Source organism: Tetrao urogallus (assembly GCF_951394365.1).
Source record: "Tetrao urogallus genome assembly, chromosome: 10".
NCBI classification, from domain to species: Eukaryota; Metazoa; Chordata; class Aves; order Galliformes; family Phasianidae; genus Tetrao; species Tetrao urogallus.
Window position 1 is genome coordinate 1,221,446 of NC_136823.1, and position 24,365 is coordinate 1,245,810.

Genomic DNA, 24,365 nt, shown 5'->3' on the forward strand with positions numbered 1-24,365 from the left:
CCTACATGGTTTCTCCACTGAAAGATGTGGGAGAATGGCAGTGGTGCTGCCTGCCTTTCCACAGCTCTGCCAGTATCCAGGTATCACACTGAATTTCTCAGGATCTTGTATGGATTACAGTGATTTCATTGCAACCTCAGGCTGATTCACACTTGCTCTGAGAGCCTGCACTGACATATTAAGAGCTGCTCCAGGGGTGAGTGGCAGCACTGGCCCTGGTGGGTGCGTTGCAGTGATGCTTTGGAGGATGCTGCAGGTTGGACAGTGCTTCAGAGCCCACAGCCCTGCAATGTGAGCTGCAAACGATGTGAAGGGTAAAGCAGTACTTCTGTCCTACCTGCAGGAAAGAGAGCTCCATGATTTGCTCCCTTCATTTCAGCGCAGCCTTGATTTTGAAGGCTGTTGGCATAAGGACTTTATAATGTGCTGGGTTTTATGGAGGTCTCAGGTGTTCTTCTCTTGGGTGCACAGGAAGGGGCAGATCAACACCTTATCCTGCCACGAGTCGTAGCTGCCTCCTCCAATTTGCCCCTCGCATTCAGAACTATTTCCAAGCAGCTTGCTATGAACCAGCCTGGCCTCATATGGACTGCAGAGATCACAGCAACAAGTACAATGTGGTAAGAAGCACTTGAAATAACAACTGCAACAAAAATAAAACCAAACATCCATCTCAGCAGTGTGGGACTATTTTTGTTTAAAAAAACAAAAATAATAAGAGACATTTCAGGCAACACTTTGTGTTAACAAACCCAAGCAGCAACGTTTGGAAGTAAATACTCGACATCTAGAGCTCTATTGCTACTGCAAGACTCCAAGGTCAAACCTTGCTCTGAAGGATACCGATACGTGGATTAAAACAAAACAATTGTAAGGATTTCGGAGAGCCACGTCCCAGAGAATAAATCACCCACGCAGCTGTGAGTGTGTCGGATTACTGCAGCGGTGAGAGAGCTGCTGTGCACACGCACACTACAGCACAACAGGCTGCAGCATCCAGAGCCGGCGCTGTGCACGCATGCAATGCATTTGCAGCCATAGAGCAGCCAAGTGCCGAGCAGCAGGCATTTGGAAAGGCAGCTGATAGCCACTGCAATATGCAATTGTGTCCCTGAGCTTTTCCAGCAGGACAAAGGAGCAGATTGCACTGTGCAAAAAATCCCATATCATAAAGACTCTGGGCGTGTTTGCTGTTGGCAAAGGAAGCTGAAACCCACAACCTGTGGGCCCACACCTTGAGATACGTTTAACTCTGGGGCAGATTCCAACTCACACAAAGAAAACACTGGCATGGAGGACAGCAGGATTTATCTTCCAAGAGTTTGGAAAGCCCGATTCCAGACTTTGAAGTGCGTTTACTCACTGCTGCCAGCCCTGTCAGCAATGGACAAACTGTTTCTCATCGTGTTGCTCTGTTTCCCATGTATGCACTAGAGATGATCCGCTTGCCACAGCTGAAACAGATTTGGGGGCTGTAAATCGGGCACTTTGTATGACAGTAACTGAGGTTGCAGTTGTAACGACCCACGTGAGCCTGCTTTAAACTCCACGTGGTTGGTGCAGGAGAAAAGCAGGATGAGAAACCAGACCGTGTCCTGGAGAGGGTGCAGAAAACTGCCACTGCCTGCACATGGTGCTGGAGCTGGGGAGGAAATACATACAAATGTATTTGCTAATATATAAAATATTTGCTAATATTTTATTGAAGCGTTAAGTTACTGCACATATCTGTCTCTGCACTGAGCACATCAGGTCAGTGTCTGGTGGTTCTGAGACTTCAATTTTCTGGATTCAAGCATAGGTTTTACCGACAACTTCCAATGTGACTTGGGAAAACGACAGTTTCTCTACCTCATTAAAAAGGAATTGGCTCTGTGAACCAGCTCAGGCTGCAGTCAGCACACCAGATCCTCCCTGTCCCATTTTTATATTGGTGCTTCTCTCTGCATGAAATCCATAGTGCGGCTGGATGCTACCACATGAGCTTCAGCAGCACTCAGTGCTCCCAGGATGCCATTGGTCCAAAATGTGTTTTTGTCCCACCACAAACGAGGGACGGAGGCAATTCCACCAGCAGAACCAAAGCCCGCAGCAGCGCTTCGGAGATGGAGCTCCTCGCGGAGATCCGCCATCCCTGGCCAAGAGGGGTGGCTCGCAGCTGCTGCAGCTGGAAGTGCTGCTGCTGGCGCGGGGCCACGGAGCCTTCGGGTCGGCTCCTGCTCAAGAGCCAACGGGCCAACGCACCTTTTCGGAAGCTACAGGGCACAGCGGTGCTGGCCTCGAGTCAGCCGGCCCGGGGCGGGACCCGCGTCCCTAACCTCGTGCCCGGCCGCACGGAGCCGAGCGGCGAGCCTCGGGCTGACGTTACACCGCGCCCACCCCAAAACAGCCTCCCAACAGCCGGCGTGCCTTCGGGCCACCCCGACGCCTCTCGCTAACCGCAACCACACACCGACAGCCCCCGGGGAGCGCCGAGCCGAACCCCCCGGAGGCGCCGAGCCGGGACCCCGCGCGCCCGGCCGACCCCCGAGCGGAGGGGGCCCGCGGGGAGCGGCGCATGCGCGGCGGCGGGGAGGGGGGGCCGGAGCGGGGCGGGAAGGCGGCGGCGGGGCGGAGCGGGGCCGGGCCGGGCCGCCCGCCGCCCGCCTATTTGAGGGAAAGTAGCGGGGCGCGGGCGCTCAGTGCTGGCCGCCGCCGGGAGGCAGCGGGGCGAGCGGCCGCCGGTCGGTGCCTTTTTTCCTTCTCCCCCCTCCCTTCCCCCCCGCCCCTGCCCAGAACCGCCGCGTTCGTCGCACGGGTGGTGGCGGCGGGGGGAGCCGCCCCGCGGGGCCGCCTCTGCCCCTTCCCCGCCGCGCTTTTAATGGAAACATGGCGATGGCGGCTCCGACCGGCAGCGCTGCGCCCGTCGCCCCGGCGCTCTGCGGCCACCTGGCCCTGCTGCTGCTCCTCGCCGCCCCCGCCGCGCACGCCTACAGCTTCCCCCAGCAGCACACGTAAGTGCCGCCGCCGGCCCGGGACCCCCGCCCGGTGCTGCGGGGCCTGCGCGGGGGCCGCGGGCGGAGCCGCTCCTCGGGCGGGCGGGGGGCGCCGCCGCGGGCGGGGGCGAACGGCGGTCCCGAAGTTGCCGCGGAGCGCAAACTTCCCCGGGCGGCCGCCGCATCCCCCGCCAGGGGCGACGGCTTTCGCGTCGTAGTCCCGAGCGCGCAGCGCCGTGCGTTCCCCCCCTTCCCATCCGCCCCTTCCTCTAGTCGGCCGGCCGGTCGCGGACGGACGGCCTCGCGTCCGCCCCCTCACCTGGCGGCGGGGCCAGGGGCTGTGAGTAGGGAGGTGGGCTGGGGGCAGGGAGCCGCTGGGGGCCGTGCCGGGCGGCGCTGGGCTCTGTACCGTCGGAGCCCTGCGCACGGGCAGGCGGGATCTTAGCCGAGATGTATTTTAAGAGCCCGTCGTCTCCGTTATGAAATGCTGCTTGTTGACACAAAAATTGTGTGTGTGGAGGGGGGAGGGTGAATACATCCCGACGATTCAAAGTAGAGGCTGCCACCGTGTCCTTACAGGCGGTGATTCTGGAGGTGGGGGAAGATTTCAATGACACGGAGTTAATAATAGCAGCACTGCCCTTAACTTTGCGCTGCCCCGGTGCATAGGCACTGCTCCGTGCCACAATCCTCTGCCATTTCTGATTTGCTTAAGAATAGGAGTATATATACATATGTCATACAAAGTATTTTTGAAAGCCTTTCAGATGAGCGTCTTTGATCTCTGAGTGCGTTTTTCCAGGCGTGCATTCAGGCCTTCTGAATAGAAGGCTTATCGGCAGGAGGAACGGTGTTGTTTATTCGGGAGAGCTGCAGCTTACCCTGCTAATATCTGCTTCGATGGAGGCACGGCTGTTTGCGCTCCTTATTTCACCAGAAACAGCTCCCGTTCAGACACGTCCCTCCTGAATTCTTTTGGGTCTCGCATCCGCGTTTCTAAATCTCTCTGACCTTTGAGAGCTGGCGGGATCCCGTGCCTTGCCACCACGTACGTGCAGAAATCCTTCTGAATAAAACCCTGAGAAACGTCTACCTACAGGGGGAGAAGCAGGAAGGAAACGTGCCACGCTCGCTGAGTACCGGGGCCTGGCGGCCCCATCCTGTGCCTCTGCGTGCCGCTCCTTCTGCTGGGAGAATCCCTATCTGAGTCCCGGGAGTTACGGATGTGTGAAGCACTGCTGAAGTTTGTGGGGCGCTTTCAGTATTTCGGCTGCTTGTCCAGGGGTTGTGTGCCAGCTGTTGCTTTTTCTTCTGTTTTGTGCCATAAATCCTCTCTGGGCAAGCGGAGTTGTGCTTTCCTTATAACTGCAGAAAGTTTTTTCTTTTTCATAGAGAAGGTTCTTGTGCTGGGGCAGACATCCTTAGGAGATGTGTAATTTGTGGATAACGCACCAGCCTCCCCCCTCACCCAGCCTGGTCGCTATCTATGATGTCCCAATAAACTGCGCCAGCTTTTTGACCAAAGCAGCTTTATTCCAGTTCACTTGTTGGGGTTTACGGGCCGCATGCTGTTAGCTCTGTGCTCTCCTGCTTGCAGTGGCATTACCAAACAGGCCTGACCTGCACTAACAGAGGCAATACATGTGAAGCAGCACACTGCTGGCAGCAATGTGCCGTTCGTAGCTGAAGGCATGGTCCTGAAAAGGCCGCAGGCTGAGTGCGTGCCTCGGTGGGGAGCAGTACTGGTGTGCAAGAGGAGGCATGGAAAGGATGCGAGACCTCAGCCTGACCTGCTGCCTCCATACTCATGTCGTTCTCCTTGTGACCTGCTTGGTGAGCTTGGAGAAAAGAAGAGTCATGGATGGAGATCTGATGATGATGCAGTTGCTGGGCAGTAGGCAATGCCTGTCGCGTGCGGGCTGGAATGTTGCACTGTGCCCCAGGGCCTCTGTGCTTGTCTCTAAGGAGAGATGTATTTGATGGGAATGAGAAGTGCGATGGCAGCTGGCACCAACGCTCAGATAATGCCTCCGTCGACTGTTCCCTCTGAGTGGCTCCCTGTCTGCGCCCTTCTGCTTTCTGAAGGTGTTGGATATAACGGGAATCGTTTCTGAAAGGTGTGTCGGTCAGCAGCTGGGCCGTGCTGCTGGAGCAGCCTGCTGAGCTCTCCCAGCCACTAGCTTTTCTCCTCCTTTGGACAATGCACCCTTACAACAAGAGCAAACGATACAGAGCCTTGATGAGAAACCTTGTTTGTGGGGGTTTCTCTGCAAATCGCCGAAGTCGCGTTGGGCTGTCGGGCTCACAGTGTTCAGCAGCACAGAGCTGTCCTGTGCTGCCTGGAGCAGGAGGAGCGATGAGGGCATTTTGCTGGGAGCGAAGGGGAGAAGAAAAAAATGGAGATTAATTTTTCTTTTTCCTTTACCACAATTTTATTAATTGTCATCAGTGGTTTCTGCGTGTTGATGCTTGGTTCTGTCCCTGATAAATCTCTGGTGCTGCACATTATCTTTCTCCTCCTGGGTCGCATGGCTTTAATCATCTTACGCAGAGCTACGAAAGGCTCGGCTCAGCCAGTTGTGCAAAGGGGAATTGCTCATTGAGATTTAAAGAGCAAAATCCCAGATTGGAACAAACCCATCGGGGTGGGTATGTTAGGTGATGCCTGCTGGCTGACTGGGCTTCTCTCAGGGCACTCGTGTACAAGTGTGTGTCTGTGCAGCCAGCAGGATTAGCAGCTGTCGGAAAGGAAGCTGTTGGCTGCTGCTAATTCTTCTGTTCAATACTGCAGGGAGGGATCGCTGTGGCAGCACGGAGCTGTATAAATTGCTGGGAGATGTGGCAGTGGGTGGCCGAAGCCTGGTCACCGGGTCAGCCCTGCGCCTGCAGTGCCATCTCCTCCCGTTAGGAGCGCTGGGGGACGTGGCTGTCTGAGGAGGGAGCAGCCCCCTCCTTGCTTTGCAGCAGGGCTGTGTCGTTTGGGCTTGAAGGGAAATTGCCATCTGCTGAGGTGGCGAGCCGTTTGCTTCCTGCGAGGAAGCAGGTGTGCAGGGAGCTGCGTGCCTGCTGGCGAGGCACGGGCAGAGATGCCTGCAGGGAGAGGCCCGGGGACCTGAGCCGGTCCGTCCTGCCCCTCCAGCACGGCGTCACAATCTGCACCGGGCCTTGAGGTGTTTGTTGTGCCACATGCACAAAGCTCCTGCTGAGAGCCATGGGGCTGATGGATGCCCATCACCACTGGAGGGTGGGCTTGAGGTTGCCTCCACCTAATTAATTGATTCCTTTCAGCAGGCTTTGATTTGTGCTCGTGTCATTTCGTCCTAAATGAGGTTAACGATGCTGGTAGTGTTGGCACATCTGGGCTAGCAGGGCTTGAAATAAATAACTCTATTAGGATTGGATGTTTGAGGGTTTGCAGGATGCTGTGTAGCGGGATTCCCTTCTCTTGTTCTGCCGCTTGCCTGCTGTGCAGTCAGAAAATCTCTTCCAATTGTGGTTTTGATGCCTGGGAAAGGACCTTGTTGGGAAAAGAGCAGGGAGGAAGCATGACAACGGTCCTGCTTGTCTTCTGTTGCACATGACTGAGCAGCCAGCCTGCTGGGAGGGCAGTTGTGCCCCAGTGCTTGACGTTGCATTGCTCCCTCTGGGAGGGCGAGGAGAGCTCGTGCTGCTGCAGGCGCAGGCAGCAGTGGCCCTGCTCTGCAGCACTGGCACTGCTCTTTGGGTATGTGGGGAAGCCTGGACAGCAGTAGGGACAGCAGTCATTTGCAGTATTTCTTTGACATTATTGGTGTTTTCTCTCTTGGAGTTCTGGATGCTTCCTACTCAGCTCTCACACTGGGAACAGCTGTTTATGAACCTGTGTCTGGAAGTAGGGAAGGAAACCGGGACAGCTTCCTTGAGGAGGAGTGGGCAGATAGAGCACAGTATGTCAGGCTTGCACATGCTGTCACCAGCCTGGCTCAGTTATTAAGCATATTTTGGGATAAACAGCTACCAAGGCCTAGCAACTTATTTCTGTGGTTCTCAAGGTTCTCCCATATCTTCCTCATTCCTTTTCTTTCCACTTTTATCCTCAATCCCTCGTAGCAATAACTCTCAGGTAGGTGTAGGGGACCTGCTTCATCTGTACAGCCAGTGCTTGGTGCTTGATAAGCAGTACAAACCCACTGTGATTCTGGAGGCCCTGAATGGAAACCTGAATTTATCCTTGAGCAGACCTGGTGTTTGGCTTCAAAAGCCATTGGAAAGGTTCTGGAGGGTTTAAGTGCTGGGACATCTGTGCACAGTAACATTGTACATGTGCACAAACTGTAGGATTTACACATTGTTTCTTTTCCAGCAGTGAGACATTCAAGTGGGATGAAATAAAAGGGAAAGTCATTACCAAGCAGAATACTTGAGTGAAATATTCAGGAAGAAAGGGCACTTTCTGAATGCTTCCATATTTACTTCCTCAGGAGCCACTTGAAAGCAGAATGTGTGCAGAATCCTTTTTCCTCTCTGCTGGTGTTGGTAGGACTTGGATGTCATTCCTGTGATCTGGCCTGCATCTCCAGGTCTGCTATTGCTGCGTTGCAGAGGGAGAGGGGTTGTACAGCTTATTGTTGCACTGAATCCACGAGATGATGGCGTGGCTTTCTTCAGTCTGCATGAATTGAGGTTGTAGAAAACGCATGCTGGATTCTCGGTGCAGCTTTGACAGTGGTCCTACAAATCTTTCAGTCTTAGCCATTATCTATAGGTCATAAATTCCAGGAAAAAATAAAATTATCCAGAGCAAAGAATTAATTCATCAGCCGTGAAGAAGAGCATCATGCACTGATGGATACAAGGGATTGGGCTGCTCTGGCAGATCAGCTCAAGACAGGTGGAAGGCTGCAGGGAGAGGGCTGTTGTGACCTGGCTGGACAGGGTGCACACTCTGTGGCTCCATGTCCATCCACCATTTGTGTGTAGCTGTTGTTCTTGCCTACAGTTGGGCCGCTGGTGCTGGTGCAGAGTGACTGCGTTGCAGTGCCCCTTCCACAGAGCCAGGCCTCATCCCAGTGCTGCTGCTTGGGGCTGGGTGCTCTGAAGGAGCTAATTGCAGGTAGCTGTCAGGTGGGGGTGAATGGGGGCATGCACCATTTGGAGGAATAGCTCTGATGCTGGTAAAGCTGTGGGTGCAGCTGCCAAAGCTGAAGTTGGGTTTCCATGCTGTGTGAGCCAAGTGCTTGCTCTGTTCAGTAGCACCAACAGTGTGTTCTGAGAAAGATGGGATGCAGTGTGCTTTTTAGCCCTAGCTTGTGCCAGTCTTTGCTCCTACGAGCCTCCTGCCCCAGGTCTGTGTGTCACTGCTACATAAGAGTGGCAGTGGAGCTGCCTTCCCCAAGGACAGCATGGCTACCCTTGCCCCAGCAGGTATCTGTAATGGATCTACTGGATCCAGTAGCAGACTTTGGGTTCCCTGGGTGCTGCCCTGTCCCACACTGACACGTAGGGAATATTTGAGGCGGTATCAACAGTGCCTACAGTGCGTATGCTATCGCTGATAGAAGAGTGATGGATTACAAAAGACACGTTCATTTACCTGACAAAGGTTGTCTATCTTGAATTATTTATGAGGCTTCACAGCAAGCTAGTAAATTTTGTAAAAGCAATGAAGTCCTGGTAATGTGAGCCTCCTCGCTGCAGCTTCCTGGAGTGGAGTTCTGCTGAGAAGGTGCAGCGGGGGGTGGAGGAGAAGGAAGAAATAGGAAACGGGTGGAGGGGCAGAGGCTGCTGTTTGGGTGTGCAAATGATGAGGTGTGCAGAGCAATGAAGTGCAAATTAGATCATGCTGTGCACTGGAGCAAATCCTGTGCAGTGTTAGAAATCAAGGGATGCTTTGAGGAAGGAGGGAGAGGGAAGGAGGAAGGATGGGAGGCCAGAAACAAGGACAGACACAAGGACAGAGAAGGTGACAGTCTCACAATTGCTGAGGCTCTTGGCCTTCCCAGTGCAAAGTCACACCCTGAACTGTTAAATAGGTGGAGCAAGTTGGGAAAGAGCATCGAGTGGCCTCTGAAGTGACAGAGGAGGACATGATTTTTATAAATACCTTTCAGCTCCTAACAGGCCTGGGTCCCATGGCTATTCTCTTGCAGCAAGTTGACAAGCTCCTCTCCAATGGGTGCTGAGCTTTCTGCTGTTCAGAAAAATCTTGTGTCAGAGTTCATCCATCCTCCAAATAAGAAACCAAGATGAGGTGCATAGTTGTAAATACTATTCAGAGCTTGTGTAAGCTACTTTGTCATGCTATCATAGATTTACACGAGTCAGAAGGGACCCTTAAGGGCCATCCATCCCAACTCCCTGTGCTGAGCAGGGACACCACAGCTCCATCAGTGCTCATAGCCCCTCCAGCCTGACCTTGGCTGTCTGCAGGGATGCAGCACCACCACCTCTCTGGGCAGCTGTGCCACTGCCTCACACCCTTACGGCTGTACAACACTTCTTCCTTATATCCAGTCTATATCTCTCCTCATTTAGTTTGAAACCATTTCCCCTTGTCCTGTCACAGCAGACCCTGCTAAAGAGTCTGTCCCCCTCTTTCTTACAGCCCCTTTGGGTACCGACAGGCCGCTCTCAGCTCTCCCCGCAGCCTTCTCTTCTCCACCTGCACAGCCCCAGCTCTCAGCCTGTCCTCACAGGGAGGTGCTCCATTCCTTGGGTCATTTTCGTGGCCCTCCTCTGGATGGAATTCAATAGGTCCGTATCTCTCCTGTGCTGAGGACTCCCCATCTGGGCACAGAACTCCAGATGAGGTGTCACAGTGCAGAGTAGAGAGGCAGGATCAGCTTCCTGCCCTCTTTGGATGCTGCCCAGGGTATGATGGGCTCTCTGGGCTGTGAGTGTGCACTGCTGGCTCCTGTCCAGCTGCCACCCACCAGCACCCCCAAGTGCTTTTCACCAGGGCCATGCTCCATCCTTTAGTCCCCCTGCTTGTATTGGCAGCAGGAGTTGCCATGATCCGGGTGCAGACTTTGCACTTGCCTTTGTTGAACCTCATGAGGGCCCACTGCTCAGCCTGCCTAGGTCTCTTTGGATGGCAGTCTAAAAGATGTATAAAGCTCTCACAGGTTTTGTTTTAGCTAAATCAGAAATATTGTACTTGAGTTCTCCTACCTATTAACTTTTAAAGTAATAATATCTTTGTTGTGACTGCTGAACGTTTCCTCTGCAGTACAATACAGGGAGAGCTGGGAATGCAGAGCCCTGTTTGCTCTGCTTAGCAGACAGTGCTTGGCACTCAGATCTCTGGCAGCTGTAACATGGGCAGTAAAAGGGACAGACTTAAGCCAAACGAAGCGCCTAATGCTCAGCTTTACCAGGCGTTGAGCACTGAGTCAGATTCTGGGCTGTGAGTGGTTGAACATCTCCATAACAAACTCAGCAGACCCAGGAAGAACCAAAGTAGCCTTTGCTTATGTCTGGGGTAGCCTTATAAATCAGGGATCTGTGGCAGGCTTTCAGTGCGGTGTCACATCTGGGGATCAGCAGGGCAAAGGGTGATGTCGTGAGTGGGCTTGTGCGCTTCCAGGAGCGTTGCAGGGCAGGGGGAAACCCATTGCCTGTGTAAAAGTAAACCCTCTGCAGCACTGTGTCATGCATAGAAAGGGGGGGGGGGGAAGGTTGGAAGAAACAGCACTTAATTATTCAAGACCTGCAAGCTGCAAAGAGTTCCAGGGCAGCGAGCCTCCAGCCAGGCATGCGTCACAGCTTTGTGGGCACTCTGATTTCCCCCTCTGGGTTAGCAGGAGGGTAGGTTACACCAGTATGAAAAGAGGGGGGAAAAAAAAAATCAATATTTTCTCTTCACCTAGCTCTTGGTTTTTACTTATTCTATTTTTGTTTGCTGTGAAATCTTAATAAGAGTTGATCAGTGACCAAACAGATGACATTATTTTGCCTCCCACAGAATGACAGCACGTTGGAGGGCGCAGGCCAAGCGAGCATCAGCCCCAAGTGGGCTCTCTCTGCCGACAGGCAGGAGCATCCCCGCCTGCCTCCTTGGCTGCGTGCTGGGGGGCTGCTCCTCACTGAGCCTTTCTTCCTGACATTGGGTTTATTATGATGCTGAAGAATTTGCCGTCATCAGTCTTGTGTGCTGTGCTCTGCTAACAGCTACGTTTGGCTTGAAGGCTGAGAAACGCTGAATTTATTTCTGAGGTTCTGGGGCAGATTTGTCCCTGATGTAACCGTGCTGAGAGCTGTGGGCCTGTGCTGGGGGAGCTTTAGGTCTTTGCCTTAATTTAAAAATATAACGGTGGTTGTGGTTGCTTCTGATTTTTATTGTGAGATGGAGAAGAGAAATGCGTTGTGCACGTGCACTACCTGCTCATTTTGCACTCCTGGTTTCCAGGTGACCCCATTTAGCACCTGACCTGACAGCAGATGTGCTATGTTGGCATTCTTGCCATCAGAACCACCCTTTGCCCACTGCCCGAAGGCTCGGTGGGACCCTGCTGTGTCCCTCGCTCTTCGCCACGTTTATTTCTTTTGGCTTGTTCTTCACTTCAGAGAAAAATCTGACCCGCTGTGTCTGTGCCCTGGCACCTGCATGCTCCATGGGATGTATGCAGCAGAGCTGCGTGCCTTCAACCCTGCCCTGCTTCCCAAGGGTGGCCTGGCCTTACAGCACTGCTCTGCTGCAATCCTTCCCTGTGTTTCCTTTCTTTCCAAGTGGAGCCCTGTGCTGAAAGCATCGCTGCTTCAGGCGGTTCGTGAATGTGGTTACGCGTGCTGAAAGCGGCCTTTTCTGTTCTGTAAGAGCCACTTAATAAATGTCACTTACTTGGTGACTGTGTGGTGCGTGGCCTTCCTCTCGTCAGGAGGCAGTGGTCAGACCCTGCTGTGTTCTCTGCAGTCACGGTGCTGTGATGGAGAGAAGTTTGCCTCTTGCCTAAGTGTGCTGTTGCAGTTTTGCGATGGCGGAGTTTGTATTGCTCAGCTTCCATTCTGAGCACAACTGTACCCCTGTGTTTGTTTGTACCCTTTCTCAGATCCCAGAAAGAGTCTTATATGAGAAAGTTCTTCTGAAGAACCTCAGGCTGCTGCAGGAAGGGGCAGTTCAGGAGATGGTATCTGTGTTATCCCTCCCCCTCCCAAATTTGCTGTGATTGCAGTGTGGCCCCACAGCCAGCTTGCAGTGCACAAAGTTCCACATCCGATGAACAAAGCAGGGAATGTAGTATATAGTATTTTTCTAATCTTCCACGTGGAGTTTAGCCTTGCTTCCTCAGCTGGCTTGGCTCTAGTAGTGTGTAGGTTGCTCCAGAAGTAATGCCTCCTTTTTATTTCCTTGGAAACCACAACAGATACAAAGAGCATAAAAACACTCTTGGCAGAGCAAATTCTCAGCTATAAAACACTATTTTTTCAGTATAGTTACTACCATTAGCTGTGCATTTTTGCCAGCAGTGGTCAACAGCCCCCATGCTGTGCTCGTAAAAACCTGCACCAGTGGAGATAACCCAGTGTCCGTGTCACCACTGCTGAACTGCACCATGCACCCCTCACTGTGCTCACGTCCATTGCTTGGTCTCCTCCAGTGCTCAGCAAGTGCTGATGAATGTCCACAGGTGCCACTTTTTCTGCATGGAGGAATTCAGTGACACATCTGGGAATGTGTGAGGAACTGGGAGGGGGCACTGTCAGAACAGCTGACCAGAGTGACCAAAGGAGTGTTCCATGCAACACGATGTCGTGTTCAGCAAGAGAATTTGGTTAAAGAGGAAGGGGGGATGCTTGCTGTGATGGCATTTGTCTTCTCAAGAAACTGTCATATTTGATGGGCCCTGCTTTCCTGGAAGTAGTTGCATGTTTGCCTGCTGGTGGAGAATGAATTCCTTGCTTTGCTTTGCTTGTGTGTGCAGCTTCTGCTTTCCTCACCAACTGTCCTTATTTGAACCTGTGAGTTCTTGCTTTTTGGCTGTACAGATTCTCTCCTGCATCCCACATGGGGAGAGCAGGGGAGCAGCTGTGTGGCTCTGAGCTGCTGCCAGGTTAAACCACAGCAGGTGTGCAGGTAGCCTGGAGTGCAGGTAGCTTCGAGGAGTCCACCTATGCTTCAGCCTTTGGTCTGCTTCTGAGTGGCAGAATTTGCTTGGAAACTGTTATTTTTTAAAATTGCCCTTGTGCTAATCTTACTGTGATACCACAGCTTCTGCCGGTATGTGGGTTAGCAAGGTGTTCCTGGCTGAGAACAAGGGCAGATCCTGACTTTGTTGAGGCTCCTCCAAAGACCATCTCTTACACCTTGGCTTTCTGGAGTTTTACACTAGGCAAATTTGTCCCACTTTTCTATTGCCAGGCCTGTCTTCCAGGTGTTCTCTTATCCCCAGTTGATCCCCTGGCCTACTTTCTATCCCCTACACATTGAGATGTGACCAGCCTGTCGCTGTTGGCACGAGCAAAGCCTGTGTGCCTCAGGCCTGTTCTCTGGGGTGGCAGTTCTGTCCTGATGCCCTTGGGGCTGCCTCCCATCCCTCCCTCCCATATCTTGCTCTGTTCTGTCTTCCACCCCTCCTTATGGCTTTCTACATGCAGTTTGAAACAGCTCTTGCATTTCCTTATTGCTCATTTTACTGATGAAACTGAGGCTTCAAAAACTCCAATATGTCAGCAGCAGAGCAGGAAATGGAACCCAGATCACGTAATATCTTCTCTTCTGCTCCTCCGAATGAATCCATGCTCTTCATCTCGGGATAAATGTTTCTTCTGCAGTATAGTAACAAGTACAAGAACAGAGACATGGCCAGGAAGACTGGTACTGTAGAGAGGGGACCTTTCTCTTCCTCTGGTGTTGGGAGGGAGGAGCTGTCCTTGGGGATGAGAAGTGCTTCCGAAGGATGACGTCCTCTGGCTCTTTGGGGACCAGAACTTGGGCAGCGCTGCTCTCAGTTAGCTGGAGGGACAGAGGGTCTGCTGCAGTGCTCAGTGCAGGCACGGGCTTTTGCAAATGAGATGGGTGCCCTTTCTGTGAGCCCCGCATTGGCTGCTTGTGCCACTTAAATTGCAGTCAGGCAGCCTTCCCGAGAAATGCTCTCTTGAAAATTGCCTTTTTGTGCTGATGAGGCACTCATTTAGGATTGGATCTGTTGTGCTCGTTGTCTCCCAGCGGCGGGCGCTCGCTGGTGGGATGGGTTGTGGCGAGAGCTGCAGGACAGAGGCTCCTGACACCCCTCAGACGTTTGTCCCCTCTCGTGGTCCCTGAGGTGTCAGCTGAGCACTTCCCGCTGTGTGTGTGTGCCTCAGAGAGATGCTCGAGGCCATTAAGCTGGGTAATTTACATGCTTCTTGAGCCTGCGCCTAGGGAAATATATTTCACAGGTAATTTCAAATCTCTTGGCGTGTGGCAGAAGTCATTATTCTAAATAGAAAGGGGCTGCTGATGTCATGAGCCCCATTGAGAGGAGCTTGTTAACGCCAGGGTTTTGTCTCTTACAGAGAAGAGTCTGAGGTGGCCTGCTGGTGGGGTGTGGGGACATCGGCTGGCGTAGCTCTTAATGCCAGCACTCACTTATAAGAGCAGAAGAGTGAATATCCTCATCATCTCAGGTTCTGCATAATGTGTGTGAAGATGTGCTCTGGAGTGTCGATGGCTGCGAGAGCTTCCAGCTTCAGTGCTTCAGTGCGGGCTTCAGAGTGCAGACAGCCAACTTCACATCAGGAGATTGAGTTTCATGTCTGACTGCTGCTGAAAGTGTGTCTGCATTTGGGACTGCTGCTTTACATCTGTTGCTCAGCTTTCTCCCATAGAAGAGGGAAAAATTTAGGAGGGTCTGACAGTTTAATGTTGGTCAGTTCCCTCACAGTGGTGTCTGAACTTTTGCACTAGCAGAGCTTCAATTGCAGTGTTGCAACTGAACAGCCATCATCCTTCTGCAGAGCTCCCCAGCGTGCTGCTGGGATGGGGCAGTGAGTGTGATGGACCCAAGTCCTGAGTGTCGCACAGCAAGCCTCGTTGGTTCCTTTGGCGTATTTCCAGTGTGGTTCTGTGATCGCTGTTTCAATAGGCTTGTTTCCTTACAAAGGGGAGGCCGTATGTACTTATTTTTCCCCATGGAGGAAGGAGCGTTTGTCCCACCTGGGTGGCAAGGAGGAGAAAGCTGGGAGTCCATTCCCACTCCTGCTGTGCTTTGCAGCAGCACTGGGACAAAGCTGAGCGGGGCTTCGTGCTTCCAGTGTCCCTGCTGGGACTGGGTGCTACCTTACAAGTGCGAGTGTCCTGCAGACAGCTTTTAGATGTGTGTCACAAAGCGCTGCGGTAATGGCATAAAATGCAGTAAATTATTATTTTTTTTTTTTAAATGCTTTCCACCGCCACCATTTTTTTTTTTTTTTCTTTCGTTGCAGAAAGGGAGCTGTACAATGAACAGCTTCTACAAATGAAGGCAACTGGATGTGAAATAACAGGGTTCTGGGTGTTTGGCTGGTGAGAGATGCAATGAGAGAGCATCGCTAAGTGCTTTATAATAACAATGATTACCACACGCTCTTAGGAGCCAGGAATCTCTCAGGTAGGGAATGATGTGGAGAGGGGTTGTTTAAGGTAGGGATTTAACTAGACAGACATCTAGCAGCAGTGACACCTAGAGAGCTCTGAGGAATGCTGTCTTGTGGTAGAAGACCTTTGTGGCAGAGACTAATGCTCTTTGCTTGCTAAATACAGGAATTCGGCCCAGGTCTGACTAGTCAGTGGTTCTCTCAGGCTCCTTAGTATAGCTAGTATCTCAGTGATCTGATTCATCACTGCATGCTTCGTGTGATTCAGAGCAGCTGAAATCTAAGGGAAGGGTGCATGCTGAGGGCAGTCCTCCAGTGTCCTGTGGGTAATACAAGCCAGCCAGCTCAGCGTTATCAGCTTACACTTGTTCTGCTGCATCCCTTTGTGCTGCTGTGGCAGCAGCAGCATCTCTTGGTGGAGCACCTCACGTGAGCAAGAGCACTTTGGGAGCTTTCTTGTTGGTGGCTGCAGTCAGTGTTTTGTTTCCTGGTTATCCCTATGGCGTGTGTCTTTCCCTCACCCCTTAGGCAGTGCACTAAGAAATGAAGGATGACTGCACTGCGTGTGTGCAAGGCTCCATCCCAGCAGTCAGAACCTGGCACCTCTGAATCCTCTTTGCTTCATTTCTTCGTGAGAACTCTTCAAATGACCCAAGCGAGGACAACATCTTTGCCTTTTTCAATATGTTTCTGCTTGTGTTGCCAGGAAGTGGACGTTGTGAAGTATCCTCAAGTTGTGAAGGAAGCTTCGTGTCAGCTCAGGCTGTGGCTGAGCAGTGGTGCAGGAGCATGGGGCATCTCGCAGCATCTCATCACAGTGCTTTAGATGACAGTGCTCTGGTGGCACAGTGCAGAAAGGCTGCCTGGACTGCCTTGCTGTAGCCACACCAGTGTGTTCAGCTGATAGCTTTACTGTGTCTCCAGGCTGTGAAGAAATCTCAGCTACCCCCAGCCTCAAGTGCAGATCCTGCTGGGTGCGTCTATTCTGTTTTCTGGCATAGTTCAGCCCCCAGAATCCTCATCTGGTGATGAAAATTTACTGGAAGGAACAAGAAGATGCAACAATCTATCCTACTTCTGTCTAGCTCCCAAGAGAGTCATGAATTATACACGGAATAAACAAATAAGCTGATATGTCTGTCATTATATCATAAAGGACTTTAATAATTCATGCAGCTTGCAAAATCCGTTCTAAGACCTACCCTTGGTAACCTTATCTCTGCAGCGGGGGATGGGATCTCTTCTGCCTCTACTCAGATTGCATCTGTGACACGGGGAAGGAGACAGGCAGGAGAGAGGCCTTATCACAAAACTTCATCTGTGTAACGGGTTGCGAAGAAATGTGCAAGAGTTATCAGCAGTGGGGGTCTCAAGGCATTCTGAAAATGACAAGTGGCTGCACGAGGTGAAATTTATGCAGATTGTGTGCTTAATAAAACCGACACCTCTTCACTTATTTATTAATTCATTGTGCTTCGAGTCTGGGTTTGTGACAGGCTCTGAGATCAGGAGCCCATCCTAATCCTGCACAATGGGAGTGCAGACGTGGCAGAGCCCACAGGCTTCTGCTGTTCCTGATGTGCATCAGCAAGAGTGTGATAGCAATTTGGTTTCAAGATGCAAAACAGAAGCAAAAAAAAAAACCTGTAGCTTTCAAAGAATCAGGGATGCTAAGACCTGAGATTTGCTTTGGCTTTGAACACAACTGTTAATTGACTGGAGCAGTGCATTTCTGGTATTGACAGTGCAGCGCTGGTTGTGGTAGTCAGAGCCTCTGGCTTCCTTTGCTTGCATTGCAGTCCTGGAGGCTGGTACTGTTACTTCTGCCCCTGTCACATGAGATGTCAAAGCAGCTGAGCTACCTGGTAAAGTTTCTGTTCACAGGAATACCTTGGAGCGACAAGAGTAGTTCATCCAAATCTCCAGACATACATAAGTAGCTTATTCTGCTATAAGGCAACCCAATTCATTTTTCCTTCTCGGAGCCAACCTGAGTAGACTGCACATGTGGCAGGGAACTTCCTGCTGAACTCGCTCAGTGCTCTGCCTTGCAGCAGCCACCCAGTGCTATCAGGGTGCTCCATTCTGCTCCCAGTGCAGAGAGTCACAGCATGCTGAGATCAAATTCACCTCTTGAAGTTGTGCAAGCTGCTTGTTGTATGTTGGCAGTGCGCTTGGGAACCCCCATGCAGACTGCTCACACTGTGTGAGGATCTATCAAGGGATGATTGCATCACGGAGAGGTGGCCAGAAGGTGAACTCCAGGCTGATAAGGATGGAAGGAACAGGACGATGGGGTCTGTGGCTGAATGTGCCTTGTGGGAAAGGTCTCGCTGCCTACAGAAGATGCTGTCTGTGACTGCACTGCCATTTGTTCTTCTTGTTCACTAAGCTGAGTGGTGCCACTGACACATTAGAGGGAAGGGTTGTCATTCAGAGGGACCTGGACAGGCTGGAGAGGTGGGTCCATGCCAACCTCATGAAGTTCAGCAAGGCCACGTGCAGGGTCCTGCACTGGATCTGGACAATTCCAAGCACAGATGCAGGTTGAGTGGAGAATGGCTTGAGAGCAGCCCTGAGGAGAAGGATTAGGGAGTGCTGAAAGACTCAGTTAGAGCCAGCAGTGTGCACTTGCAGCCCAGAAGGCCAACTGTAACCTGGATTGCATCAGGAGAAGCGTGACCAGCAGGTCCAGGGAGGTGGTTCTATAGCTCTGCTCTGCTCTCATGAGCCCCCACCTAGAATACTGTGTCCAGTTCTGGGGGCCCCAGCACAAGAATCATAGAATCATAGAATCACCAAGGTTGGAAAAGACTTAAAAGATCATCCAGTCCAACCATTCGCCTATTACCAATAGCTCCCATTAAACCATGTCCCTCAACACAACATCCAGCCTTTCCTTGAACACCCCCAGGGTCGGTCCCTTCAGGAAGTTATAGAGAGCAATGAGGTCTCCCCTGAGCCTCCTCTTCTCCAGGCTGAACGTTCCCAGCTCCTTCAGCCTCTCCTCATATGGCCTGTGTTCCAGACCCCTCACCAGAAGAAGGACATGGAGTGTCCAGAGGAGGGCCACAGAGATGGTCAGAGAGCTGGAGCACCTCCCCTGTGGGGACAGGCTGAGAGAGCTGGGGCTGTTCAGCTTGTAGAGAAGAAGGCACCAAGGAGACCTTACAGCAGCATTCCAGTACCTGAAGGTTTACAGAAAAGCTGGGGAGGGACTTTTTATAAGGACATGTAGTGACAGGACAAGCAGAAATGGCTTTAAATTGAGAGAGTAGATTTGGGCTAGATGTTAGAAAGAAATTCTTTGAGGGTGGTGAGACACCGGTACAAATTGGCCAACAAGGCTGTAGATTCCCCCCCTCCCTGGAAGCACTCCAGGCCAGGCTGGATGAGGCTGGGAGCAACACAGGCTGTGGGAGGCGTCCCAACCCCCTGCTGTAGGCAGGGACTACATGATCTTAAAGGTCTCTTCCAATCCAAAGCATCCTGTGATTCTATGATATTGCTGTGTTGAGGAGGGGCACACAGACGTGATCCATGGAGCGCAGTGTCTGCCCAGTGGCCTCTTGCAGCGCTGCTGGGCAAATGTTCCAGCTCACGCACTGGGGGACTTCTCCTTCCTCCTCCTCTTGGCAAGTCATCTACAAACAGATTGTGATTTTCCTCCAACCTAGTCTTACGCTTTAAATTATTCACCAAATTATCCTTTGGTCTACAGTTCCTTTGCATATCAAATACTCAAAACCGGCTTTTTGTAAAGTTAAGAATTCGAGATATTTTGATTGGACACGTAACTCTCAAATAATAGTGGCTGTAGGTCTCTGTCATACTGAGAGGACATTTGAAGTGGACTCCTGCGGGGATCTGCCCTAGACCTAGTTTTATTTAATATTTTCATTAATAACTTAGGGAACGGAGTGGAGAATATGCTTATAAGAATTGCAGATGACACTGAGCTGGGAGGGGATGGATGTGCTTCAGAAGGCATTATCAGAATTCAAAATGATTTACAAAAAATGGAATGGAGAGCCTGCTATCAGAAAGAAGGGAACTTGGTGAAAACAAATGCAAAGCGCTGCGCTTAAGGAGGAGAAATCCAATGTACAAATAGAGAACAAAAAAATATTTGTCTGAGTAGCAGCGTGGTAGAAAAGGTCCTGGTCACAAACTGAGTCACCAAAGCGCTGTGATAGCAGAAGGACACACGTATTTGCAGCATAAAGTAGCTTCTTGGACAGGATTGGGTCAGTGATATTCAACCCTTCAGATTGCACTGGGCCAGACTTCTGCTGGCCTCCCTGATCCCACTTCTTGGTGAGAGCCTTGGAAGGTGTCCATGAACTGCAGAGAATCCAGAGCTGGGCAGCAAGAAGGACAAGATGCTGGTAGAGCATGGCCAAGAAAGAAAAGCTGGAGAAAACTGAGCTTGGAGTAGAAAAGGATTAAAGAGCAAAGGGTTCTTTAGAGCTCTTCAGAGCTTGTAATGAGAAAGGAAATCCTTTGTCCGCTGTAAGTGGCATAAATGGGAAGAAAGAGTTGAGATTTAGGATGGATAAGAAGGAAACCTTTTCACCGCATAGTGAAAGATGGAATTGGAAAAGATACCCTGTGGATGTGGGTAACACCTTCAGTGGAGGCTGTAGGCGCAGGTTAGACAGTGTTTCTTGCAGCAGTGTTTGCTGCCTGTGTCTGACTCAACACCTACTGGCTGCTGTGTTTCCAGATGGAGTTTGGCCCTGGATGGCTGATGCTTCTTCTTTCCAGTACAGAGATGATATTTGATGAACAATTTCCTGTCGCCAAAAGCCTCGCTGGTGGCAAGTTGCAGGTTGCTGTTGGTTTTTCCCACAGCTACGCACAAGAATGTTTGTGCTCAGGAACCATTAGTAGAACAATTTTGTGTGCAATTGTTGGTTTGCTTTCCTTTCCCTTTTTGCCCAGGTCTGGCTGTCCTATAGACTGAGAAGGCTACCCAGTCTTCCTTTTGATTGCATTGTAGTAGTTGTCTGGGCATCAAACTGGCATCAGGATGGATCTTATAGGCGGTCCGGCATTTTTTATTATTTTAAGGAACATTTCCTGCTGTAAGAATTGGGAAGACAGTGGATAGTGCAAGGAAGAAGGTGCGGAAGTGTTTGAGTCAAAGAAAACAAAGTAACAAAGCTCTGTGATTGAGCTGAAGGTAGAGTTCTGTCCCGATGTGTGTCTTAAAGACCTGGCTTTGGATATAGCTTTAATACTCGGTTGTCCTTTCCTTCTAAGCTAGTATCAAACATGGTCAGGCATTTATTTGGTTGTTTTGTAGGAAAGGATATTCTCTGAAAGCTGTATCTTAAAATAAGAGAAGTGATAAACAACGAAAACCAAAGCATCTTTGTTTTTCCTTGGTGTGTGTTAGCTCATATTGGGTCTTACAGCCCAGATATGTACAAAATGGAGGGAACTGAGAAGGGGCACAAGTGCACGCATGCACGCGTGTGCGCTGACACATGCGGTATTATAGGTAAAGGATTAAGCATCTTGAAGGAATAAGCCAGTTATGAGAAGTTCCTGCACAGCAAAAATTAGACAACACAGTAATTAATAACCTTATTAAATAGCAATATTTGGGCACTGAACCAAAGCGTATGAATCAGAGTGAGGCATTCTTGGCTGCACACGCTGGGTGAAGTGTAGACTCTTGTGCAGAATGCTTTCTGGATAACTGAATAAGCTGTGGGGCAGCGTGTCTGCTTAGCAGCTAGTTTTTCCTCTTGTCTTTTCACATTTATGTGAGTCTCCCTTCTTCTTTGGGCCAGGAAGGCAGCAAAAGGACGAGGTCTCTGAGGTTCTCAGCATCCTCTCTGTGGCTCGGGAGGGCTCTGTCTGTGTGCCGTAAGCCACTGAGGAGCACAGTGACCCGGGGTGGTGCTGGGTGCTGCTGAGGGTGTGCAGCTTCTCTGCAGAGTGCTGGAGCTGCTGTGCAGAAGTGCGGGGCTGCAGATGGCCATCTGCTGTGTGCGGAGTGTGGGCCAGGGACAGCCTGTCTGCTGCCTTCCACGGCAGTTCTCATTTTCTTCTAAAGTCCCTGGAGCGCTGTTGCAGCCTCACAAACCAGGCGTTGTCAGAGCAGTGGTGCAGCCTCCTGGAAGAGATGTGAAGGCATGTGTGAGATGAGGAGGTGACCCAAGACAACCAGCACAGCTTCGTCAAGGACAGAGCGCACCTGAACAATCTGATGGCCTTCTGTGATGGAGTGACAAAGTGGATAAAGGAAGGGCAACAGATGTCATCTGCCTGGAGTTCTGCAAGAACTTTGACACAGTCCCACACCACATCCTGATCTCTAAATTGGAGATGGATTTGAAGGCTGTATTGTTTGGTGGATGAAGAGTTGGTGTGATGGTCACAGCCAGAGGGTTGTGGTCAATGGCTCAATGTCCAGGTGGAGGCTGGTGATGAGTGGTATCCCCCAGGGGGTTGACTCAGGACTGGTGTTCTTCAGTGTCTTTATCAATGACACAGTTGGATTGAATGCTCCCTCAGCAAGTTTGCTGACAACACCAAGATGAGTGGTGCAGTTGACACGGTAGAAGGAAGGGATGCCATCCTGTGTGGACTCACGTGAGCCTAATGAGGTTCAAGAAGGTCAAGAACAAGGTATTGCACTTGAATCAGAGCAATCCCAGACCTGAGTACAGACTGAGAGAAGAGCTCCTTGAGAGCGGACCTGTGGTAATGACCAGGGGGTCCTGATGGACAAAAAGCTCTGCATTGGCCAGCAGTGTGCTCCTGCAGCCTGGAAGGCCAACAGCATCCCAGGCTGCAATAACAGAGGAGGAAGCAGTGGGCAGGGAGGTGATTGTCCCCCTCTGCTCTGCTCTTGTGAGGCCCTACCTGTAGTGCTGTCCAGACTTGGGGCCCCCAGCACAAGAGACACATGGGGCTTTGGAACAGGTCCAGAGGAGGCCATGAAGATGCTCAGCGTGCTGCAGCACCTTTCCTATGGAGACAGGCTGAAGAAGCTGGGGGTGGTCAGCATGCAGAAGAGAAGGCTCTGGGAAGACCTCACTGCAGCCTTCCAGTGCTTGGAGGAGCTTATAAGCAGGAGAAGGAATAACTTTTTACATGGTCTGGTAGTGACAGGACATGGGATAATAAGTCTAAACTAAAAAAGTAAAAATATAGGTGAGATGATAGGTGAGATTCTTTTCTCAGAGGCACTGGCAGTGTTGCTCAGAGCCGTGGGTGCCATCCCTGGAGGTTCTCCAGGCCATGGAGGGGCCCTGGGCAGCCTGAAGTGGGGGGCAGCCTGGCCATGACAGTGGTTTCAAACCAGATGATCTTCATGTTACCTTCCGATCCAAGCCATTCTTTGGTTCATTGATGAAGCAGTGGTGTGGCCTCACATACCCAGCCTTGCCACAGCATGCATGGAAGTCTCTGCAGCTGGCTGGTGAGCTCACCCAAGGCAGAAAGGAGCCCAGAGCCCCAGTTTCTGTGGCTGATGACAAGCTGCAAGTGCCCAATGTGCAGAATAGGACATGCAAAATGCTTGGTGTCCTGGCCTGTGTATATATCTCCTGATGTGCTGCTTGGCACAGCAAATATTTTTGAAGCTCTGCTGCTCTTTTTAAGCCCATTTTATCTCATCTTTAAGGAAAATCAAATAGGCAAATCATGAAATCAATTAGCATCTTTGTAGTTTTCTTTGGAGAGACAGAGATAAATGGTGTTGTGTTTCCAGAAATCATTTCTATCCCTTGTTATGTGTTGCAGAGAAGGTTGTGGAACATACAGGGGAAGAAAACAATTTTTTTTTTCCAGTAGAAGAGATTTTAATGTATATCCTGACCACGATCCTTGGTGTAAGGGGAGGCGGAGCACACGACTCACAAATATTTTTAATGTAACGGATTTTGGTGTCTATCCAAGAGGACTTTGTGGCTTTCCGTGAGCAGTGGTCATCCGGGCTGGAGGCTTCCTGGCGTGTGCATCAGGTGCTTTCTCTGTGCTTTGTTTGTAAATGCCATTTCGCGGGAGCAGTGGGGGACTCCAGGCTGCGTGCTGGGAGGAGTTATCACTCCTCGAGCCCTGTGACACCACCTGAGGTGTGCCTTAATAGCACGGGGATACAATGACTGCCGTGCCTTATTGCTTCCATACGAGACACACATCAAAGTGAAATCTCCATGTTGGTAATGGGCTATCAATTGCTTTACCCTCTTCATCCTTGCTGCAGTCGTCTGCCATAAAATTTTAAGTGCATTGGCCATGGGAGAGAAACAAAAGGCAGGAGGTCAAGTGAGACAGAATAATAATGGGTTTTATGTATTTTTTATTCTTTTTGCCCTGGCAGTTTTCAGCCCAGTGTGCAGAAAGTGAGGTGAAAACACCAATGAGTCGGGCTAGAGGGATGGGCCAGATGCACACAAAAGCTTTTGCCAGTGCTGCAGTGTGGGTAAGGGATGCGCTAGCTGGGAAGAAGGATGCTTGCTGCCATTGGGAAAGCTGTCGTATAGCTCCTGCAGGGGGCTGACACAGCTCTGTCACTGGTGGGAGGGCTCTGCCCAAGCTGGGGGGCAAAGGGAGGGCTGCCCACACCAGTGGCTGTGTGCGTTTGTGACTGTTTGCAGGTCACTGGGGAAGAAAACATTAAAGTTGCTTGGAGGTGTTTCAATGAGTATCTTAAAATGAGAGGCTTATTTGAAAATTAAATAAATACCTTTTGGGAAAATACATCAGTAAATTCATGAGTAACGTTGACCAACCTAAATGAAACCTAAATGATGGTAAATGTATATCACCTTCTTCCCCTTGTCCTCCAAGGGGAAAAACAGCCTTTGCTCTGCAGAAATGTTGGGAATAGAGAATGTT

At 51.0% G+C, this 24,365-nt stretch overlaps 1 protein-coding gene across 1 annotated transcript in view; it reads left to right on the forward strand.

The window, feature by feature from the left end:
- Positions 1–2,868: 2,868 nt before the first annotated feature.
- Positions 2,869–24,365, forward strand: part of CACNA2D2 (calcium voltage-gated channel auxiliary subunit alpha2delta 2) — a gene marked incomplete at both ends in the record, with an annotated part of 125,681 nt that continues 104,184 nt past the window's right edge. Inside the window, one exon of the mRNA XM_079540401.1 lies at positions 2,869–2,993. Within this exon, the coding sequence (XP_079396527.1) occupies positions 2,869–2,993 (125 nt within the window). The remainder of the gene's footprint in view (positions 2,994–24,365) is intronic.